Here is a 16366-nt window from a genome sequence, read left to right as displayed (position 1 = left end):
CTAAACCTTGACGTGCTGGCCCTGCTTGACAACGAGCTTGTTCAACTCCTTGTAAGCCTCGTCCCAGTCGGCATCGACCTCGTCGCCGGCCTTGGGCTTGCCACCGGCCTTGGGGGTGACCATGACGACACTGGTAGGTCTCTTTGTGCTACCTGCGGCGCCGAGCTCGGCGCGCGAGGTCAAGAAGACGTAAGGAATGTTGTGGTCCTCGCACAAGACGGGGATGTGAGAGATGACATCCATGGGAGAGATGTCGGCTGCGAGAACAACGATTCCAGAGGGAAGCGCCGAGGCAGGGGTGGTGGGGTTTCCGACGGGGGTCTTGCGGACTGCCTTGACGACTTCCTTGACACCACGCTTGAGGCACTTTTGCTTGGCGGCTAGAGTTGTGAGTCAGTTCGGATGTTCTTTCTTTATACGCTGCATAGCTACAGGAAGGAGACGTACCCTTCTTGACGGACTTGAGCACCTTCTTGCCGGCCTTGTCGTCGCACAATGGGTTCGCGAAAGGCACAAGAGCGCCTAGAGGGACAGTGGCAGCGGCGGTATCAACCTCGACATCGACAACAACATCACCGTCGGCATCGACGGCGACATCCTCGACGGCGTTCAGGATTGCGGTGGCATCGCTGGTGCGCTTTTCCTTCTTCTCTTTCTTGACTCCGTCTACCGACTTGCGCTTCTCCTTCTTCTCCTTCTTCTCCGATCGGTCCTTGGCCATGATGTGTATGTGAAGGGGTCTGTTGTATTCGTGTAATAAAAACACGAAGAAGGAGGTGATATGGGTTGGTTCTTTGATCAATTGAAAAGCCTCAGAGTTCTCTTCTTTCTATGTTCTGGCAGCTTCCGTTGCTTCGAATAATTTTCTGAGACCCTGTCGACCTCTGACGCCAAGTTCTTTTTGCGCCAAGACCTTTGCCGAATTCTCTGTCCAGGCAGCCAGGCAGCCAGCTTCTTCTCATTGAAACGCTTGTTACCAATTTCTTCATAGCATATCTTCGATTCTGACAATGCGAGTACATCGCTGGGTAACCGCTTTGCATACGCTTTGTGTTCGAGTGGTTGGACATTGCATTGACTTGGCAACAATGCTCAGCGTTCGATGGCTGGACATTTTGCAATGAAGCAGACAAACGATGTCTTTTCCGATACCTACTTGCGTACCATGACAATGACGACTTGCTTTGATCATAATCCCGTCCTGTTGTCATTGACTACCTTACCTTACTTTAGACCTGTAGTCATCTTGGATACCCCGCGCCGTTGCTGTTATACCTTCCCGGAAAGTGCTCCATAGTAAGTGACTGGTCTTCAAGTAAGCCCCAATGTCATGCACCTCAAAGCGTTTACTGTTGCAAATGTCAAGGAACCTTGCGCTCAGCTCTACATACAGTAGTCGATCGCCTAGTCCATATGGTACCGCGGAACAAAGTGCACCTTTACTTATGTCCTACTCAGATGCAATTGGCCTATTCACTGATCCCTGTTGGTCGCAGCTATACGCTTGCACCTTACCATCTCATACTCTCGGAATCTTATTAACAAAGACCCAAGTCGCAGCTGAAAGGTAGTCATCTTCAGCACAGCGAAAGTCTTGCAAGACTGCATGCACGCCTGTTGCGTGCCTTGTCTTCCGATAAAAATCGCTATAACATCGATCGTACTTACTCCCAGCTGCACGTTGCTGCTGCTGTTCCAGGGAAGCCAACCCGGTTCTGCGTGCACATCACGAGACCATGATTGATGATAATGCCTGCACCTTGCTTCACACGCATGTTGCAATGCTGCTATCCGTTGTATCTCTTGAATGTCGTGAAATTGTTTGCGCTGGAGCCAACGTAGCGGACGCTTGAAGCACGATACTGTTTCCGGGGCAGAGACTCATCGCATGTATGCATGTTCTCGTGTCAGCTGCTCGTATGGGTATGCGTCAAGACTCTAGCTAATCGATAGTTGGGAGTATCACTGTCTAGGCACAAGTGGTAGGATTGCGATGAATGACCTTTGGTATCCAAGGCGATAGCCATGACGATGAATGGACGGCCGAGGTGTGACCTTTTCTTGCATTTTTGTTCTTTCGCTGGTTACAAGTACATGTTGCTCAAGAAATTTCTCAAGCTCGCCTACCCCACTCGGATCCACTGTTTGGACGATTCAGTCCGCCCTGCGATGTGAGCCATCTACTCGGTCCAATTCTTGCAATCTCCGTTGCGCGGTTCGTCGGTCACCCGCACCTGGCCATCTGCCCCAGCCAAACTCCAGATGCTGGCAACGGCGACCTCAGTCATACCCTGTCGATCTGACATGGGAGACATATGCAGGAACGTTCTCAAGTCTCACACACAGGGCTGATTCGAAGTGTGAAGAACTTACAACCACAGCAGCAACAGTGTTTGATCATGCAATAAAAGTGGCACCAAGCTGCGAATAGCCGACTGGGAGATGAAATCTTTCTGTTCCCACATGAGTGGATTCGCTATTCTTGCTTGCAAGCATACGCTACGAACAATCCCGAGCGGTAGAGCCTCGTTCCGACAGGGTTGCCCGCGTGCCCGGCTATTGTTGGACCATTCTTCGATCTGGTTGCAACGACCGATTATTTCGTCGTCTGACAAACGCCAAAGCGCATAGGATCGCAAGCAACACTCGACCGTTTCATCGGACTTTGACCTCAAGCTTATGAAACTCTGTCTCCCGCGAGATTTGGACGGCGGCTAAGTACTTGAAAGAAAGGCGGCGGGTGGTCTTTCGAGGACTAGCATCCCTGGAGCGATGTCTCTAAAGCTAGACCTTTTTTCGCAAGTGCAACAACCCGTCTGGCACGCACATTTCTTGATAATGGACTGAGGCTAGGCTCAGTCATGGCACAATACTTGCGACTTCCCGCCTCTTTGATTAAATTGGCATGTCCCCATTGGAACTAATAATCTCCTCGACTATGACCAAGGTGGGAGAAATCATGCCAGTCCGGCCTGTTTTACCGGTGCCTGACCGCCACAGGATTGCTTAGCGCAAAAACTAAGCTTTCGCTTAGGTCTTGAATGGTCCAGTGCGAGACACCCCGGCGCTTTGAACATGGCGCCTATGTCAGTGTTTGGCTCACTAAAGAAAGACATTTGGTGATATACAGAGTACTTTCATCTATTTTACTTGGTACTGTTTCTATTCACCATTAACAAATATACAAGTACAGGTTTATTTGTTTCCGACCTTCTGTGCTTTCTCCCCTCACCTACAAGTACTTTGTGATCGCCATAGTGTCGGTCGGACCTCTCCTCGGTCAGTATAGTAATCACTAGTCTTCGGGGCATCTCTCACCACCAAAGTATCATTCATTCAAGTCGTTGAATACCGCTCTTTTCCCTTCTTACCCTCGTTTCTCTCGTGTCTGTATATCTGTCACAATACCCTATACCAATCCTTTCTGCACACCAATTTCTTCTTCCCCAAAATGGTTCACTTCACCCGTCATTTAGCCATTGCTGCCACCCTCGGTGCCACAGCTCAAGCCTTTGAGTCTCTCTCAGTTCCAGATGCCATCACTGCTGGTGAAGAGTTCACTCTCACAGTCACCGCTGGCGATGCTGATGACGCTTACTCTTCATACCGTGTCTACCTTGACACCACTCCTCCTGGTTACAAGGGTGGACCTAGCTGTAAGTTCTTATATACACCCACAAAGAGAGATGTGAGAGGAACTAAGGTCACATCTTATGTACTTCATTCGAAGCGAATAGACCTATAAGCAAGAGAAGAACAGTTTGAATGCAATGCCGCAATGGAAACAATCATGTAAAAAGACCAAAGACATACTGACAAAAGATAATCCAGGCTACCTAGGAAACACAACCTCAACCACAACTCTGACCCTCTCCGACCTCTCCATCCCGCCAGACTTTGGCCCGGACGGCTCCTTCTACTCCCTCTCGACAATCGAATACCACTCCAACGCCTCATCCGAAGACGTCGACTACAACAACACCAAAACAACCTCCTCAGACACCTTCAACCTAACCGCCGCGACAGGCAACTGGTCAGCATACGAAAACACTCTCCAAGGCGCACCCCTATGGCCCGCCGACGACCTGCCCTGCTCAGCATACTCCTGCGCGCGCAAGTGTGCCATGGACTCATACCCGCAGGACAAGACGTCCGGCAGCGACGCCCAGAGCACGATGAAGTCGTGCATCATGAAATGTCCCGGCGTGTCCAGACCCACGACGACTTCTAGCGTGAGCAGCGCGACTGCGACGCCGACTTCGAGCAAGGGAAGTAGTGCAAGCAGTGCTACTGCGGCGTCGAGCACGACGGCTGGGTCTTCTGCGTCTGGAACTGCGTCTGGGAGCGCGGCGACAGGCACGAATACTGGTGCTGCGTCTTCGCTTGACGTCGTTCCTGTGGCGTTCGTTGCTGCTGGAGGCCTTTTTGCACTGTTCGTCTAGAGAGCGAGAACGGAAATCGATCCTGTCCTGTTTCTTCCCCTTCGATTGGGAGGAGATTTTGCAGAGCTCGCTCGCGCATGCGAGAAAAGTTGCCAAACTATATGTCGATGCGAAACGGAACAGGGGAGATGAGATTTTACTTTTTTTGTGCCGTTTCACAGCTTGGATATGATCTACACGGGAACATGCTATACATGCACGCATACGTAACAGGATAAAAACATTTGTTGTACCTATATTCACACACATCTTCTTCATGTTCTTCTGCAAAGAAGAGAAAGAAAGAGAGAAAGACTACGACGGGAAAGGGGTTATATAGTAATGGTTTGGTCTCTCATAATTCCAATTATTCGATTCAATGATGTCGAGGGACGGCTTGATGATCAAGTTTTGTTTTCATGACTGTAATTGCAGCTTGGTGGATACCGGGGTTCTTTTCGTCTTTTCGAAGGTCACGAAGACATCATGTCTGTGATTCACATTGAATACTGGTACTCGTAGCATAGGATACAAGTGGTGGTCTGCGCCAGGCTCATGTTGGTGGCGTGTCCCCAACGGAACTGTGACGAGTCCTTCATCCCTATCTAGGAGGTATCGCGACTGAACCCCATACACACACCAACGCCAAGAGCAAGTCAGGTACATTCGCAGAAGCACAACTCAGTCGTGCCCAGCACTTCACCTCCCATACGCCAAGCGCGGGTAATCGTCCCAGTCTACTTCGAAGTCCTGCGCAATAGCGGACGTAGACCAAGTACCTTCCCTCTCGCCTTCGAACTCAATGTCTTCCCCATTCATCAAGCCGTAGAAGACTCCGCGTACGAGGCCATCGCCATCGAATTCGATGGTCCCATCACAACCGCTCCCGAACTTGAGACTGCCGTCATACTCGTCTGTGGCGCGCCAGCCGAAGGAAGTTGCGTTTCTGTTCGCGGCGCTGGGGATGTCGCTGATTAGGATGATGCCGGTTTTGAGAGAGAAGTCGAAGCGGCCCCAGATTTTGCCATTCGGGTTGTCGACTATGAGATCGAATCGCAGCCTGCTACCTGGTGCTTGCTCTTCGATTCGTGGCACGTGCAAGGTGTATGATCCAGAGATGGTGATAGTGCGAGGTTCGTTGCGACTCTGGAAGTCGTCGTGGTAAGCGCCGGAGTCGTCATCGTACACGTCACTGTCTCGATCGTACATCTCGGAATTGACATCGTAGCATTGGGAGTCATCGAACTCGGTGTGCGCCGGCGGTGGGTCATAAGGTAAATTGTTTTCACGAGCAAAACGTGCCGCGTCGAGGACGGAAGAGGGAGCGGTTTGTTTCTTCTTTGTAGCTGTCTTAGGATTTGAGGCTTTGGTCGTCGTCGACGATATCTTGGACGACGATTTGCTTTCAGACTTCAGATCGGCTTTAGCAGAAGACGCTTTCTTGCTGGCAGCAAGCTTGTCCTTGGGTGCTGGCTTCTCCTTAGGAGCAGGCTTTGCCTTCGGAGCTGGTTTGTCCTTTGGGTCTGGCTTGTCCTTTGGAGCGGGCTTATCCTTTCCAGTAGGCTTGTCCTTGGGAGTGGGCTTTGCCTTCGGGTCAGGCTTCACGCTGTCCGCCTTTTGTTTCTTGACATTGGATCGATCAGTAGTAGAGGTCTTGTTGGCTTTACTTTTCAATTGTTCAATGTCAAAAGTCACATCACCGACTTTGACCTTGATCGACGTCTTGGTGCTAGCTGCATGCTCAGCTTCATCCTGCTTACGTTTTTTGCCTTTGGCCGGAGTCTTCTCAGCAGAGGATGCGTTTTGCACTTTCTCCAGAGCTTTAGCTTTACGTTGTGCTGCGGTGTACTCCTTTCTCATCTCAGTTTCGATGCCCCGGATGTTAGCTGGTACGGTCAATGAACCCTGATTTAGAGCTTGCAACAGCCGCATCTTGGCCGTGTTCTTGTCCTTTGACCTAGGCAATCCATAGTGGAGTAGCTGAGCTTCATACCAATGGCCAACTTGGTCTTTGGCGGCATTGCTTTTCTGCGCGGTTTCAGGACGAAGAAGGGTGGTCAATTCCGCGACTGAAGCTCGTGGATGACGCTTCAGAACACCAACACTAGCAAAGAATGCATCATGAAAAACAAATTCACCTCTGACTATTTCTGGAACGCTCATTTTCGTACATGTGAATTGGCGAATACGAGGTTAGTGGAGTCATGTACAGGATAGCAGTCACAGCGCAGCAGTCTTACATGCGTAGGCATGTGATCAGGCGGTGCTTGCGTGGTCTGCGTTGCGGTGCACAGACGAAACTCTTATCAACTTTGGTATCGATAATACCGATAATAAGACCATACACCAAGTACCTAGATCATTGGCAGAGTCGGCACAAATTAGGTCGTAAGAGGGCGAACGCAGAAAAGGCAGAGTCATTTTCTTCCTTGGCAAGGAAAGCACAGCTGTCGTGTACAGTAGATGGAAAGATACAAGTCTTACGCGTGACACGAGGTCCAGGACAAGGCCGCGGTGGATCGAAAGCTTACGTTTTCGTACACAATACTTGCACAAGCAGGTACTGTATTTTAGGCCATGACAATGCTCGCCATTCTGTTGCTCCGAATGTCTGAGTCCCATAGCAGCAAAACACAATATCTGTAGAAAAGCAAGAACGTGGTAACGGCAGTGACATGATACGATGAATCGGGACCGGCACTTTGCATGCTGCATTACCACATGCATATGATATAATGGGACGACGGGTTTATGCGAGCTTGACGGTCATGATACACGAGAAGTTCAAGAAGGATCTGAGTGATCGAGGTGTTGTGGTGGCCAGACCACAGTATAAACGTAAGGCCAAGCTTCGTAGTTCGCCCAAGGATGAGGCCGATTCTGCCGGCGGAGGGGCATCTCTGCTACGATTGGTAGAGTGATCGAGGATGCCACGGAGCACCGGCAGAAGAGGGGCCTCTATACTTAGGATATGCACAGCCAGCCTGCTGCACCGCAGCATCGGGTGCTTGTCGTGAGTGCACACGTCGAGAACAGCAGACAAGGATTGTCGGCCTTTTGCAGCCTCGAAACGTCTTGACTGGGGAAAAAGTCCTGTCGATACGCTTCGATTTGTAACCGTTTTGGGTGGGGAAAGTCCTTGCTTTCTGCAGGACGGGATAACGTCAAGGGCATGTTGTGCCGTCACGTTGAGTAAGCACCGTGCGCGTCGGATGCTATGGATGTCATCGCGAGAAATTAATCCTGGTGTGATCGTGGAAAGTCCATGCTGATGGTCTTCATGGATGACTATGCTGGGAAAAGGCAAAGGAAATAAAGCGAAAGGTCGATACCGACTACAGCGAGCGGTTATACTATATCTGGGGAAGACTACTCTCGAACCAATGTTGAGATAGACAGGTACCAAGTCACGATCGTCCGCAAGAGAAAAGCGGACAAGGTGCAAGCATCATCCAGTGACGTTGCATACTAGCAATGGCCAAGGTCTTCCCATTGTCCATGATTCGTCAACAAGGCAGCGCGAGGCCATAGTTGACCTACGCTAATACTAAGGTTAGACCGTGTGGCGCACGCATTCCGTGCCGTGAACTTTCCATGCTCGTCGTCGAGAAAGTCATCCTTGGGTACTTTTGGCTATTTTCCCAACTCGTGAATACTTTTGTTTCCTGCATTTTTATTCGCTTCAATCACCACTGTCGCTTGTGATATTCATATAATCAAATTGCTCTGCATTTGTCGACCCAGGCACTGTACGGTACTACCATTACTGTGCCATCGCAAAGCCACAGATCGACCGTTAGGGCTGTCAAAGCATTGTATCAAATAGTATAGCTTCGGGCTTATTGCAACCAAGTCTACTCCTGGCGGGTTTCCTTGTTCGCATCCTGGGCGGTTTAATACCTCATAAGTCGGTTCTCATTTCCTTGGTAACCACTTTCTCATGGCCTAACATTCTACACAGCCGACCTACGACCTCTGTTTACTGGACACCGGCCATATCGCCCTACGATGCCATCCGTTCGTTCGCTTCTCCTAGTCGGGGCTCAATGTATGTTCATTGCCTTGGCGCAAGGCCAACCGGAGCCTAGCGAATCTAAGCTGGACTTTTCGACCACCGGCGATTTCAGAGAGCTTCTGGATGTCTTACCGGCCGAGTCACTCCACGCTGCACTGGAGGGACACCTTGGTCCCAAGTATCAGGATGGAATATTCGAGGCGGACCAGCGAGCGCTGGAACATATTCATGAGGAGAACCCAACCCTGGCTTCGAGACTGGTGGAAATCGCCAAACACGACGTCGCCGTGAGGGTCGAGCTACGGAAGAGACAGGTTTCGAACTCTACCGTGGTGTCGAGCTCAAGCTCAGATGCTCCAACGAGCACCGATGGAACCTCGACTGTCCCTATTCTGGTTACTGACTCTTCCACTTCGGCCTTGTCCTTTACCACCGAGTCGCCTTCTTCAACCGCCTCCCCTACGTCCACTGCGGAGACTACTACTACAGGTGAGAGCAGCAGTGTGTCTTCCCAGTCCGATTCTTCCGCGTCGTCGTCGGCGTCCTCGCAAGCTACAGCGAGTTCGTCTGTTTCCGTGCAAGTGTCAAGTTCGGCCTCTACTGTGCAGGGCTCGTCTCCGTCCACTGTATCGACCGACTCGTCTTCTGCTTCTTCCTCCGATGCGTCTTCTGCTTCTTCGTCCGATGTCTCCTCCGCTGCTTCGTCCTCTGCTTCGTCTGCTGCTTCTTCTGTTGCTTCATCGTCTGGTACCGCTTCGTCTTCTGGCACCAGCTCATCTGCCTTAGGCTCTTCTTCTTCTTCTTCTTCTTCTGAGCAGGCCAGCTCCATCTCATCAACAGTTGTTCCTGTCACGACCACGAATTCTCAAGGAAGCACAACTGCATCCTCGGTCACGGTGTCGTCCGCCATCTCTGTTCCCGATTCGACCACGGCCACAACCACCAACTCTGCAGGCAGCAGCACTGTTAGTACTGGAGCTGTCATCTCTTCTGGTACTTTATCTGGTTCATCCAGCTCGAGGGAAGCAAGTGGCATCATCGTTCCATTGGTCATCGCCACAACCAACTCCGAAGGCAATACCGTGTCAGCTACAACTTCTGCTCTGCAAGCTTCCGCCTCGGTCAGTGTGGACCAGACCTACACCACAACAAACTCAAGAGGCGAGACTATCACTACCTCTTCTCGTTTCCCAGGTGTTGTCGTCACCACAACAAACGCTCAGGGCTCTGTGGTCATGACCACCTCTGCTGTAGCTAGTGTCAGACTCGCAAACGGTGGCTCCGTCATCACCGAAGCCGCGGCCCCCAAGTCTTCCGGCGCCTCGAGCAACGATGTGCCCGATGTTACGACCACAGACTCTCTAGGAAACACTGTTGTTCTCTCTGACGCAAGCTATGGCGCAGTTATTACAGCCACAGACGCCAGGGGCAGTACCTTTATCACCACATACACCCCGAGAGGTGGTGCGGTCAGTTCGCTTGTCCTCGAGACTGTCACCGCAGCCGATGGACAACACAGCACTGTTACCTCTTTTGCTATCATCGGCGGAGCTGCTGCGGCGACAGCCACAAGTGAAGCTGCTCCGGCATCTTCTACCTCCGCTCCACCACCCGCCCTTCAGACCGGCGCTGCCACTGCGACTAGAGGCTACGCAAAGGAAATCGTGGCGCTCTTGGGTGGTGCTGTCGGTGTGGCCTACCTTTTGTAATCCACCTTAACTTTCAAAGTTATCTTGTCACAACTCACGAGACCAAAGACACGAAAACAAAATTGCTACTGTTCGTTGCCTCCTCCTCCTCCCTCCTTCCGAGGTAGAAGAAACAAGGGTCTCATTGCAAGCAATTGCAAACCCTTCATTTTACGCCAACTTAAAGATTACCTTCAATGGACGATCATATGATCACGACTCTCCTTTATATACAGCATTAACAGTTCAAAATAACAAGCATAGCGATCGTTTAGTATTTTTGCATGGAAAGGGCGTTTTGATCAGATAGCGGACGGGTTCACATTAATCCAAATACCGTAATACAACGAGTTTTCAGCTCTCGAAAATTGTACCTCATTATCACAGTGAACGCGCATTGTGTGATGATCATGGACAACTACATCTTCAAAATAAGGGGCAAGGAGGTACCTTGCTGTAGCTTGCCTTGGGCGCTCAAAGTATGTGCTATTGAGGAAGTCGCGTTGGATTACCGGAGTCCGAGTATGCCACAGTTTTGAACATGATTGCCCTCGATATCCCAATACTACATCTAACAGGACCACCTCCATCGCCTCATTCCTAATCTCGACCTACCTCCCACTGAAACATGATCTTCTCCTTCAACTCCGTCGCCGTCTGGAGATAGACTCTACGGTTCTGGCGCAACATGCGCGTCTCGCCCATCGCGACGTACTTCGTCTACAAGTGCACCGGCTATGCAGATCAAGGAACTTTCGCTGGAATGACAATTTCGGACTTTGTCGGTGTTTGGACGCCGTATAACAATAACACGGAGCCCAAGGATATACTTGGTCGGACGAAGAAGAATGTGAGGTGGGTTTTATCTCGTTGTTGACTATCGAGTTGCAGATGGACAGGGTTGCCCTACAAGGGCTCGAAAGGATAATCTAGCGATCGTAGATGACTTGCTGACGAGTCGCAGACGCAAGCACACGTGCATGAATCCCAAGTGCACCAGATGGCACGTCTGAGGTTCAGGAAATAGCTCCCGAGAGTTGCCCCATGATGCGCATTCGCATCTGTCCTATACATGGACGCGCCGCCTACATGATATGGAGAGTCCAGGCTTCACGTTCAGCGCTACATCTTACTAGATCGCCTAGAGAAAACAAACGTTTTCGTAGTACACTGCACTCGAGAACGTCAGAGCTATCGCGGGTAGTGCTCTAGCTGTAGTGGATGTTTGCGTTATGTTGCAAGTTCATGGCAGGTAGGTACTCATTTCACAATTGCTCAACATCATCTCCACCTTGATGGAGACTGACGGCGTCACAGAAGACAACGAGGAGTACGGCTACAAGTATGGTTGCAACAAACGAAGAAGCGCTTCCGTATCAATGATAGAGCGTGTTGTCCAGGAAATGATGTATCGTGTACCACAGGATCAGAGGTCAATATTGCAGAGAAGAGGTCAATAGAACAAGTAATTCCACACATGTAATCTTGTACTTTTTGGCGTAGGCGGAGCCCGCCGCTCCTCGCCTACAAAGTTATCGTACATATTCTATTCACTCCAGCCATAGAAATATTTTTTCAATCAAATCATAACATCGCAACAAGCGTACTCCAGCGACAGTAGGCAAGATGACACAACTATCGCATCCCTCGCGCTCGATACTCATTATCAATCCGAACTCAACGAGCTCTATGACAAATGCGCTCAAGCCTCTGGTGGAACTACTAGGCTTCTCAACAGTGCGTATAGCGAAATCATAACATTGAACAAAACAAAGGCTAAGTTAGCAAAATAGACCGAACACTCATACTTCACGGCATCATCAGGACCAAAATCAATCAACAATGAAGACGATGCTGCAGAATCAGCCAAACACTGTCTGCCAGAAATGATTCCTCTGCTGGACAAGCACGATGCATTTCTCGTCTGCTGCTACTCGCAGCACCCATTAGTGCCCATCTTGAAAAGCCGAACCGAGATCCTAAAGTCTAACAAGCTGGTGACGGGCATTTTCGAAGCGTCTGTGAGCACGAGTCTGCAAGCCATCCACCCCGATGAGCGATTCGGCATCGTGAGCACAGGCAAGGTCTGGGAGGAGATACTCACCGATGCAGTCATGGCCTACCTGGGCGTCGACGGCGGAACAGTCAAGCAGCGCTTTGCAGGCGTTGAGACGACGGGCCTCAGTGCGATTGAGTTGCATGATACGCCGGCCGAAGAGGTTCGCAGGCGCATGAAAGATGCCGTGACGCGATTGCTGCGATCTGGTGCAAGGGATGGCAAGGGGGAAGTGGGTGCTATCTGTCTTGGTTGCGCAGGCATGGCAGGCATGGACGAGATGGTCAGAGAGGCATGCGTTGAAGAACTGGGAGAGGCCAAAGGCAAAAGGGTCAGGATTGTGGATGGTGTTGTGAGTGGCGTGGCATGGCTCGAGGGTGCAATCAGATCAGGCATATGATCGTGACCATCTGATCTATGAGGCAAAGGTCCGACCAGATCAAGCAAATCAAATCATGTCATTTTGTTGAGTCTGTAAATTGAATTCGCCTTACAATGAACATATGCCTCGTTGCTCATCTCCTCTTAACGCATTTGTAGACGAGGTCCTTGGGGCCTCGTTAAGCACGTTGATCGGAGCTTGGGTGGGTGCGATACCTACCTCAATAGACTAGCAAGTTGTTCCTTCGGCGACATTGTGATTTTCAGTCGCACGCCGACTTAAGCTTCAAGGAACCGCGAATGGCGAAAGTAGCCCATCACCATCGTCACTGGAGCGTCTATCGGACACGCTATCGGAAAGATGCTGCGTGGATATTTAGAGGATGAAAGATCTAGATGCTATGAGCATCCCCCTATGAGCACTAGAGTACAGGCAGCAGCTACGAACAAAGATCAGGAGATACAACAATTCATTCAGACAGAGCCCTACTCTCCGTCAATCCTATGCGACTCATAGCACTCATGAGCAGACAGAGAAGCGGTGTCCAGTGTGAGCAGCAAATCAGACCCGCCGTACTTGCGACGGACGACAGCGGTGGTCGATGATCTCACACCTTTGATGCAACCTCAATTGGGACTGCTACATGTCACAAATGCAATGGTCCAGCAAAGTAGCCTGTTTTCGTGTGACCGGAGATAGCTCGTTCCGTGCGAAGCCGGCGCAGAGACATCGTGATCAAAGTAGAGGGGTATCCAGAGGAATCACAGCTGACGGCGACTGAGCGTGTGGCAAGAAGAAGGCATGAAGAACCAACAAGCAGCGATTGCCTTTGCAACGCAGTCACTATAAGTCTGATGTAAATGTATTCGCAGTACAGTGCAATCGGCACGAGTGCACAACTACCTTACCTAGCTTGACTACGGTGCTTGTACAGATTTTATGGCAAGAACACTACAGTACAAGAACGCGCGCATGCAAGCACATGGCTCGTGCGGCCTCGAGTTTCTGGAAGCAGTGATCGACGCGGGATCTGGATCTCGCATCTGTCAATTGGATCAGGGTAAAAAGCATGTCATGCGGGCGCGTTGACACTGCCGAATCACTAATTTATATTGGCTTTGCAGCACGAAAGCCTTTGTACTGTAAAACTACCTCACCTCCGTGTGTCATGTTGCTTACACTGAATTTAGCCACCTTCAACCGCAAAGCCATGGGGGGATATTTCTCATCCACGAGGTATATGACAGATAGCGCCGATTCTGATGAGACGCTGCTATGTGACGCATGACTATTCACAGTCAAGAAAGAGGATGGTATGACGGTGAAGGCTACAAGGTCCGGCTCTCTAGGCTTATGAAACGCTTCTCTTTTACCGACAACCCCGCCACTGCCGAACTCGGCCTTGACTTTTTACATGATGCTTTCTCAGCAATCACCTTTTCCAACGAGTGACTGGCCTGATTTCGAATATCCACTCGGCCTTTCGTTCTGCTAACTCCTGTGTCCCCTCTTTCGCTCAGCCCCGCATCAGCCCGGTGTGCCTGTAATAAATCGACCAAAGTGTGCGATCTCGACGCATTCGTAATTGCCTCCACCCGGACATAAAAAAAGTAGTTTAACCATTCATCATAGAACGGACTTGCCTCGCATCCGCTACCGCCCCCAAATAATACTAACCCCTCCCCCACCATCAACAAACTTGCCTTTGCGAAAGTACTTGTATTGTACCGTCCAGACTCGAGCCAAAACATCCTCTTGTCCATTTCGCCTGAGCCAACCAAAACAAATCGTTCAACAATCTACGGTGCCCCCCCCCCACGGCCTCTCAATCTCAAACTTTTTTCTGTCTACCCCACGCTGTATACCGTACCCCGCCGGGACAGTTATCTTTCTGCTACTGTAGCACGAGACCAGTCTCCGGTCCCCCGGTAACACATCACAACACATAACTCGGCGAGAGAGCTAGCGCAAGAAACAGTACTGGATACTCGCACGATCCCATCTACACCTCCGACTGCATCAACGCAAAAGCATCCGAGCATATAGGCATTCTGGGCTTGCCACCCCTTGAATCTCTTCGATGATACCCTCAATCCCTCGATTGGCCGACTATGATGTCTCCGAGTTGTATGGGTTCCTTCCTTCAGAGTGCCCGTTAGAGATCCTACCGGACTCTTACTATCGACCATGGGAGAATGTGGTCCGCAACCTACAAGCACTCATCCTCAGCAAACGATTACGAGGCGTGATCGACGACCTACGGGTGTTATCCACAGACCGGCTACGCACGGATGCAGAATGGCGACGAGCGTACATGATGCTGGCCTTCATGTCTCATGCCTACATCTGGGGTGGCGATCGCCCTCTCAACATCGTACCACAGAGCATATCGATACCATTCGTAGCCACGTGCAAGAGACTGGAACTGCCTGTCGTCGCCACCTATGCCGGTGTTGTACTTTGGAATTACCGACCTCTGTTCGACGAGGAACCAATCGACTCATTAGAGAACCTAGCAACCCTCACCACATTCACCGGTTCGTTAGACGAGTCGTGGTTTTATCTCATATCAGTCGCCATCGAAGCGCGGAGTGGACCCATCATCCCGTTGATGCTGCACGCCATCCAAGCCGCACGAAATGGAGACAAGCACACAGTGACAGAGTGTCTACGGTCATTCGCCGAGCGTCTAGACGAGCTAGGTTCCATGCTAGTACGCATGTATGAGAACTGCGACCCGCACATCTTCTACCACCGTATCCGACCATTCCTGGCCGGCAGCAAGAACATGGCCGAAGCTGGTCTTCCCGATGGCGTGCTCTTCGATACTGGTAGCCCTTCAGACAAATACGTGCAATACAGCGGTGGCAGCAATGCTCAATCCTCTGTGATTCAATTCTTCGACCTCGTCTTGGGAGTCGAGCACCGTCCCACAGGCACCAACGCCAACACCCCTCCTGCTGTGCAAAAGCCCTCGTCAAACTTTCTTCTGGACATGCGAACGTACATGCCGGGCCCACACGCCCGCTTCCTTGAGCAAGTCTCAAGCATCGCCAACATCCGCGAGTTCGTCACGCGCAACCGCCACGATCGCGGTCTTGCGACTGCGTACGACGCATGTCTAGCCATGCTGCGCGCCTTCCGCGACAAGCACATCCAGATGGTGTCACGATACATCATCGTCAAATCACGAGAGTCAGCGCGCTCGTCCTCGCCCCCGTCCGCGTCGTCACAAACAACCATGCCCAGACGGGAGAAGATCAACATCGCAACAGTAAAGACAGACAGTAACGACAACGCCAGCACACGAAAGAACCTCCGAGGCACAGGCGGCACGGCCTTGATTCCGTTTTTGAAACAAGCGCGCGACGAAACCGGAGAGCCAGCCATCGACGCGTGGGCCAGGAGACTGCTCAACAACGGACCCGGGTTCGTCGAGCCGGGAGTCAGGCTGGGCAAAGTCGGGGAGAAGGGCAGCGGGGAGGTGCAGGTGTTGGGACTCGCGGGCGTGTGGTCGATGGACGACAGTGATGGTGGGATCTGTCATTGGTAGTTGTTTTCGAGCGGACCAGACCGGCACATTGTTTATTTGCAAGATATGGCAGAGAGAGTCATCTCTGCTCACCCGAGCTTGATCATGGCGGGTACAAAAAGAGGGGTAGAGGGGGGTTATTGTGGAAATTTAATGATATACAAAAGAAGCGGCTGAGGGGTAAAGAAACAGGAGGAAAGCGATTTCCACGGGGAGTTTTCTTTGTTTTCATTCACTGTAGTCCATATACAACTACAGTACACTACACTACA

General features: G+C 51.0%; 6 protein-coding genes across 6 annotated transcripts; 4 read left to right on the top strand and 2 right to left on the bottom strand.

The window, feature by feature from the left end:
• On the bottom strand, positions 1-721 carry AAFC00_004842 (40S ribosomal eS12 domain-containing protein; the record flags this gene model as incomplete). Its single annotated transcript, XM_069344540.1, has 2 exons — positions 1-380; positions 448-721. 2 exons carry the CDS (start codon positions 719-721, stop codon positions 1-3), a joined length of 654 nt encoding a protein of 217 aa, XP_069196969.1.
• A 2730-nt stretch (positions 722-3451) lies between these two features.
• AAFC00_004841 (uncharacterized protein) lies at positions 3452-4442 on the top strand (the record flags this gene model as incomplete). The annotated part of the gene is made up of 2 exons (XM_069344539.1): positions 3452-3656; positions 3832-4442. The coding sequence occupies 2 exons, from the start codon at positions 3452-3454 to the stop codon at positions 4440-4442; spliced, it is 816 nt and encodes a 271-aa protein (XP_069196968.1).
• Positions 4443-5120: 678 nt separating this feature from the next.
• AAFC00_004840 (uncharacterized protein) lies at positions 5121-6584 on the bottom strand (the record flags this gene model as incomplete). The annotated part of the gene is made up of 1 exon (XM_069344538.1): positions 5121-6584. The coding sequence occupies one exon, from the start codon at positions 6582-6584 to the stop codon at positions 5121-5123; it is 1464 nt and encodes a 487-aa protein (XP_069196967.1).
• Positions 6585-8429: 1845 nt separating this feature from the next.
• Positions 8430-10145, top strand: AAFC00_004839 (uncharacterized protein; the record flags this gene model as incomplete). Its single annotated transcript, XM_069344537.1, has 1 exon — positions 8430-10145. One exon carries the CDS (start codon positions 8430-8432, stop codon positions 10143-10145), a length of 1716 nt encoding a protein of 571 aa, XP_069196966.1.
• Positions 10146-11750: 1605 nt separating this feature from the next.
• Positions 11751-12580, top strand: AAFC00_004838 (uncharacterized protein; the record flags this gene model as incomplete). The annotated part of the gene is made up of 2 exons (XM_069344536.1): positions 11751-11861; positions 11918-12580. 2 exons carry the CDS (start codon positions 11751-11753, stop codon positions 12578-12580), a joined length of 774 nt encoding a protein of 257 aa, XP_069196965.1.
• A 2062-nt stretch (positions 12581-14642) lies between these two features.
• AAFC00_004837 (uncharacterized protein) lies at positions 14643-16115 on the top strand (the record flags this gene model as incomplete). Its single annotated transcript, XM_069344535.1, has 1 exon — positions 14643-16115. One exon carries the CDS (start codon positions 14643-14645, stop codon positions 16113-16115), a length of 1473 nt encoding a protein of 490 aa, XP_069196964.1.
• Positions 16116-16366: the final 251 nt, after the last annotated feature.

The sequence above is a fragment of the Neodothiora populina genome (genome assembly GCF_041146345.1).
Source record: "Neodothiora populina strain CPC 39397 chromosome Unknown canker_contig_3, whole genome shotgun sequence".
NCBI classification, from domain to species: domain Eukaryota; kingdom Fungi; phylum Ascomycota; class Dothideomycetes; order Dothideales; family Dothioraceae; genus Neodothiora; species Neodothiora populina.
The sequence above is the reverse complement of the archived record's forward strand: the minus strand, read 5'-3'. Positions and strand labels throughout refer to the sequence as shown.